This window comes from Miscanthus floridulus, chromosome 8, assembly GCF_019320115.1.
Source record: "Miscanthus floridulus cultivar M001 chromosome 8, ASM1932011v1, whole genome shotgun sequence".
In the NCBI taxonomy this organism is placed as follows: Eukaryota; Viridiplantae; Streptophyta; class Magnoliopsida; order Poales; family Poaceae; genus Miscanthus; species Miscanthus floridulus.
In genome coordinates, this window is record NC_089587.1 from 211,483,933 (window position 1) to 211,490,306 (window position 6,374).

The 6,374-nt window shown below is 53.9% G+C and overlaps 2 protein-coding genes across 2 annotated transcripts; both read right to left on the bottom strand.

Moving 5' to 3' along the window:
• Positions 1-454: 454 nt before the first annotated feature.
• On the bottom strand, positions 455-2,484 carry LOC136474825 (probable galacturonosyltransferase 9). The gene is made up of 2 exons (XM_066472393.1): positions 1,242-2,484; positions 455-1,088 (listed from the first exon to the last, which is right to left on the bottom strand). Exons 1-2 carry the CDS (start codon positions 2,439-2,441, stop codon positions 810-812), a joined length of 1,479 nt encoding a protein of 492 aa, XP_066328490.1. The 5' UTR covers positions 2,442-2,484; the 3' UTR covers positions 455-809.
• A 3,081-nt stretch (positions 2,485-5,565) lies between these two features.
• LOC136474826 (uncharacterized) lies at positions 5,566-6,318 on the bottom strand. Its single transcript, XM_066472394.1, has one exon. The coding sequence runs from the start codon at positions 6,260-6,262 to the stop codon at positions 5,762-5,764; it is 501 nt and encodes a 166-aa protein (XP_066328491.1). The 5' UTR covers positions 6,263-6,318; the 3' UTR covers positions 5,566-5,761.
• Between the last annotated feature and the right edge of the window lie 56 nt (positions 6,319-6,374).

Genomic DNA, 6,374 nt, shown 5'->3' on the forward strand with positions numbered 1-6,374 from the left:
TCCGCAAGGGACTCCGTGTTTATGAACCCGACAGATGGTGAAACAGTCAAACAATATCCGATTGAGTTGAAACTTAGTCATTGGTTAAGGGACTCATGGATCTACATCCTTAATTCCCTACCGAAATTCATGCACAGTGGAGCTGTAATTTGTGAGGTATGAATTGGTTACCAAAAGGGGACAGAATATGTAAGTTCTCTGTTTTTTGTCATTCCTCTTGTTAGAAGTTTGTGGTTGTAGTTGATGCCAAGTTTGGAACTTGATGAATATATTGCCGCTATTGTAATCCTATAAACGCTCTAGAAAAGACGCTTTACATCCATTGTTGATTATAGTGGAAACTTAGAGTTGATCGGTTGGTCCCCTAGTTTTTACTCCTCACCTTTTATTGAGGAGGTTTTCCACGTAAATAGTTGTAACAATTGTGCATGTGATTTGTTAAATTCTTGCTGATGGTAGATGTTTTTTCATTGCTCGTCACAAGATAAGAAATTAATTGTGCATTGTTGCTACCCTTCTATCCCAATAGTTTTTGCGATTTTTTACTTACTCATATCGCAAGGGCCACCTAGTTTGCAAAGTGCTGTCACATAAACATAAGGAAGCAGCCTAAGGACATCCACAGGCAAAACGCTGCCTAGCAGCAAGGTCGCAGCTCTGCACTAAACACTATACTAAGTTGCAGCAGAGAACCGGTAAAGCTATGCTCGGCTCAGCAGGCAAAACAAACATGAAGCATCAACCAGGTCACATGAGCGCTGAAGATGTTCAGACGCAGAGCTACTGAGGTGGTCTCTCTCGTCAGTCTCTCAGAGGCCAAAGTTGCAGAGCGTCAGAAATTCCATCTCAGTGTCGACATACTTGGTCCAGAGATGCTTGTACTGGTTGAAGGCGACGTCCAGCCATGGCTTCATGTTACCGTTGAAGTGTATCACCGCTGCTCCACCGATGTCCTCGGGTCTGATGTGTGGGTTGTAGCCGAGCCCCATCACGTGCCATGACTTGTCCAGCGGCTTCGTTTTGCCGTAGAATGTCATGAGCCCGACTGGAAGCACGGACGTCGGATCCCAGAGCGTGCCGTTCTCGTTCTGCCACGAAGACAACGTATATGTAACTTGAACACGTTAGAAATCCGTTCAGAACCCTAGAGTTTTGTTCGATTTCAAAGGGTATTGAACTGCTCCCCATAAAATTCCTGTGTTTCCGAGTTCGTCAACGCAGCAATGGTAGAGGCAGCTTACCATTTCCATGAATCGGTGGAACTGCTCGGTGCATTGCTCCCGGCGCCACGCCTGGAGGTCGAACACGTTGACGCCGTAGGACCAGGCGCAGGCGCGGTGGCTGAAGCTCTCCTGCACGACGGGTTCCGAGAAGTTGAGGTACTTGCCGTACCGCCGGAAGCCTCCGAAGCAGGTGTGCAGAGCGGCGTTCACGTTGGCGCCCATGTCGACGCGCCACAGCTCCGCCAGGTCCCTCTGCACCACCACGTCGTCCTCCAGGAGCACCACCCTCCGCAGCGCCGGGAACATCTCCGGGAGGTAGAACCGCAGGTAGTCCAGCAGCGCCACGTCCCTGTTCCCGTCCTCGATCTGCCTGAGTACCGGCGAATAGTTCGCGTTCAGGAACGGGAAGTCGGAGACGGACAGGAGCTGCACGTGCGCGCCCAGCGGCGGCGGGAGGCGCGCGAACCAGACGCGGAAGGCCGGGAGGTACATGGGCGCCGCGACCACGTGGAAGACGTGGCGCGACGGCTCGGCGGCCGCGCGCGCCGCGGAGGCCACCACGACGGAGACGGCGAGCACGTTGTCGGAGAAGATGGCGTAGTGGTAGAGCGACGGGTCGGCGAGCTGCGGCGGCGGGACGGGGGGTTCGTCGGGGACCGCGGAGGCGTTGGCGAGGCGGGCCTCGAGGAGGCGCATGGCGAGGCAGTGGAGCGACTTGGGCGTGGACCACGCGGCGATGCGGGAGTTGAGCACGCCCGCGCGGCGGGCGCGGAGGAGCTGCTGCCCCACGGCGAAGACGGTGTCGGAGAGCTTCTGGATCTTGGACTGCGTGTCGAACGCCTCCTTGGCGCCGCCGGCGAGGGAGCGCGCGCGCTTCACCTGGGCCTTGATCTCCTTCTCCAGGGCCCCCACGGTGGAGAGCGAGAGGCGGGCGGCGAGCGCGGAGAGGCGCGAGGAGATGGAGAGGAAGGCGTCCGTCTGGGAGGCCGACGCCGCGCTGAGGTGGCGTGCGTGCGCCGTGTAGGCCGCCAGGACGGCCGCGTGGTCCTCGACGTGGCGTTGGACGATCGCAAGGCGCGAGCCCGGGGAGTTCGCGGCGGCAGAAGCAGAGCTGGTGGCGGTGGCGGACAGGAGGAACGACACGGAGGCGAGGAGGATCAGGGTGATGACGGCCGCGAGCGCCGCGCGACGACGTGCCGAGGCCCGGGCGCCGGCCATGGCGAGCGCGTCGTGCGAGTTCGAGATGGCCGGGACGAGGAAATGGCGCGCAATGCTTTTCAAGCAGGTGGGTTTGGTTTAGTTGCGCCGTGGCCGATCAGATGTGGACTTTTGGAGTGGGTTTTCTCCGGTATGTCCGGTTGGCTCGCACTTGCTGGCCTCGGAGCACTTGGAGTTAGCTGGTGGTCTCGAAGTTGACCGTGCGTATGTGCCAAGAAGGTTAGTGCGGTGGAGTTCAGACTTGGAGCCGATGTTGCTGCGTCACGTAGGTCCGGTGCTAAGTGCTGACATTGTCCTGCCCGACCGTCAGCTTGCATGGCTTAGATGGTGCATTTGACAATTGACATTACTAATCAATACATGTGTTAAAGTATTGGGGAGCAATTCTGATGATCTTAGATGTCTTGGCTAGCAGTGGCGTGTTGAGGGTTGCCTAACAAGCACTCTCAAACAAAAAATTTACTGCTGGACTGCACATGATCTCCCCCTCGTGTTGCCCTCTGCTAGAACAGAGAAAGGGCGGAGGTGCATTCTCCTCAAAGTGAATCAAAGGATCCAATCCCTCCAGCTTTCTCACCTGTTTCTTGCTAGTTCGTGCCGCTTTGCACTATCCGTAATTTCCTGTCATCCCTTCCACCAGTTCTCTCTCTTGTGATCTTTGCGAATGAATCTGTCACAGCGCCACTGCTCGGCTGTGCGCTCGGCACCACCAGATGCTCGGATGCCGGATGGTGTGCAGGCTGCGCGCGCTAGCCGTCCGAGTACACCGGCGGCCGAGCCGCCATGACTGAAAATACTGTTGGCTGATTTGTCATGAGAGAAAAATACTGTTCGTTGACTAAAAAAGTACGACTTATAAGCCAAGTGAATAGGGCGCATGCGTGCAGGTGCTGAGGTGCAGTGTGCAGGGCAATGGTGCTAAACTGCGTAGACGACAGCTACAAAATTGTGGGCATCTTCATGCTTCAGCGAGGGCGTCCGTCTATCCGGACGTTCCTTGACGCGCCTGCGCGCTATCGCAACCGGCCTAACAGGCCTACCTGCTCTCTACGTCTCATTATCTCTCTTAAAAATATCTCCCCCACTCCACTCGCCTATCGCGTGCTTCACCGCACCGTGCTGCTATCCATTCGCCCCAATCCGCATCGCCGCCGCAGCCATCTCCTAGCTCGTGCCCCTATACTACGCCGCGTCGCGCCACTCTTCCTTGTCGCCGCGGCCATGTCCCCGCGCGCGCACCCATCATGCGCCGCTCCGCCCACCTTGCCTCGCCGCGCGGCCATCCACCGTTGTGTCGCCCCACTCCGCCTCGAGGTCACGACCATCTACCGTCGTGCCCCACTCCGCGCTCACCTATCGCGGCCACGGCGTGCACTACGCCACCACCAGCCTGACACCACCAGGTGAAGGTCGTCGCCGGCCGGGACATCGTCTCCCGCGGTTGGCCGAAGACACTGCGACAGGAAGAAGCATGTTGCAAGCGAATGTTTCATGTGTTCTAGATGTGTTCAGAGTTATGTTGCAAGTGATGCATATGGATGCTGCAAAAGTAGATTGGGATGTTGCACATGTTGCGATAGCTATACACGTATGTTGCAAGAGTTTGTTCGAAATGTTTCATCTATTTTCTATGTTATAAGCATTTTATCTAAATGTTGCATATGTGTTTCACACAGATGTTGCAAGCATTTGTTCAAAATGTTTCATATATTTCAAACGCATGTTGCATATGTTTCATACATATGTCGCACACATTTGTTCCAAATATTTCATCTGTTTCAGACGTACGTTGTAGCAAGTTTTTTTTAGTATTGCAAGTGTTTTCATATTTGAAACATTGAACGGGACGACTAGAGTCACACGACGCACATCCGCAGGCGGGGCGTGCGAGCGTGATATGGGGCTGGCGTAGGAGGTCCCGCGTGCGCGATACGGAGCAGGGGCGCGGTCCCTGTCTGCACGAGCGGAAACGTGCAGTCCCTGTGTGCGAGCAGGTGGTGCGATGCGGCCATGAGAAACGGAGATGCATGTGACACGGGATGCCGGCGTAGACGTCCGAACGCCCTAATAACAGCGATAAAGATGAATGACATAGAAATAATTTTTCTCTCTGGCTTCATCATTGCGTGCATTCATGGTGTCCAAGCTGCAATAGATGCCGATGTGGGTCATGTTGTCGTGGAGACGGACGCTGCTGAAGCGGTGAAAGCGGTGTATTCTGAAGCTTATGATTTCAGCGCGATGACACCCTCATCCACGAGTTCCATAGCTTGCTATTTGATAATTTCATCTCTTAGTTTGTTAAATATTGTCCACGATCTTGTAATAGGGTTGGCCATGAGCTGGCGATTCTAGGTAGTGCTCGTGCCCCGGATGAAGATCCAAATCTGGACTCCATTTCGGCTTGTATCCAGTGTGTACTTGCTGATGATTCAGCCGTTCTCGAGTGATGGAAATAGCTATTTCCCTAAAAAAAAAACTCTTATTCAGGGACGGAGACAGTAAATGGCATCAGGGGTTCGGGCTTAATTTTGTTGGGCGAGGCCGGGGTTAGATCCAACGCTGTATTGGTCTCGGTCCTACTACATCCTCATCATCCCAAATTTAACCGGCCCAAAACAAATCTGGCCCGAAACGGATCCTAAAGAACAGACCTCCCCAATTTTCTGCGCGGTAGCGACCAAGACGCCAGCCAAGTAGCCAACTGCTCCTCGGCCACGAGATTGCGGTTTCGGTACCAGATTACGGATTACCAGCAACTCCGTGACCGCGAGGCAATGCGGCGGCCGGTGCTAAAACCTCACAGCCTTGCAGGAGGACACCGAGTCGATGGCCTGGGCGTGCGCGCCACCCGTTCGGCCAAATGCCCACGAGAAACCTCGCATTTACGCGGCAAGTAAAGTAAGCTTCCTTGACTTATTACTGCCATAGTGCCATACGAGAGTTTGATCCACGACAGTTGCTCCCATGTTGTGAAACCAGGGTAGAGGAGAACTGGTGGCCGGGTCTATTTTATTGGGCACGCAGAACTTCAGCGCATGGAACCATGGACAAAACTGAAGCTAAGTTAGACTTGCAGTCTTAGAGAGTTACACATGAAACGCGAAGATCGGAACTGCTCCTACATTACACAAAAGGTACTAACTCACACAAATACATCCTAATAACTCTGCTAGCTTCGCTGTTAACAGAACGAAATTCTAATGCTCCTCCATGATAACAGCAATGCTAGCAGATGGAGGTAGAAGCTCCAAAAGGTGAATTAGGAACTACTGTCCGCTGCACTATAAAGCCAAGCCTACATTAGTACAGAATACAAACTAAGTATAGCACTTGGTCGACTGGTAATTTGTTGAGACCTCGGTTGTGCAAGGGAGAGAGTCCCAAGGCAAGGTCGTCCTCCAGTCATCTGGCAGTGCTCCTTGCAGGTTGAATGGGAAGTTGATTGACCGTGGAGCGGCGGTGACACTGTTGCCAATGTCAGGCAAATCAACCGTGCATCTGTTGGCCATGCTGCTGCTGTTGCTGGGGTGGTGTGGTTGACCAAACACAATGTTTGTGGGAATCCTATCTAGGTTCTGGAGTGTAGTGGGTGATGCATTGAGGACCATTGATGCAATGTCCATCCCAGCTGGAAGATCAAGCGGGATTGCTGAGAGGACACTCATGGTGTGATGTTCTGCACCAGATGAGGGGTGCACAAGGGATGCAGCCGGCCTGCTGCTGCTGTCAATGATGCTCGCAGGGTTGTGGCAAGAGGAAACTATTGAAGGCATGTAACTGCTGCCAGTGAACTGGATGGAGGAGATGATGTCTGTCATCGTAGAGGATGTGTTCTCTGAGCTGTGATGACTTCTCTGTGTAGCCTGTGAGGAAGGCCGAGTGTAGTTTTCATTTGTGCTGGATAGTGGAGGAGATACCCAGGAGTGCGAG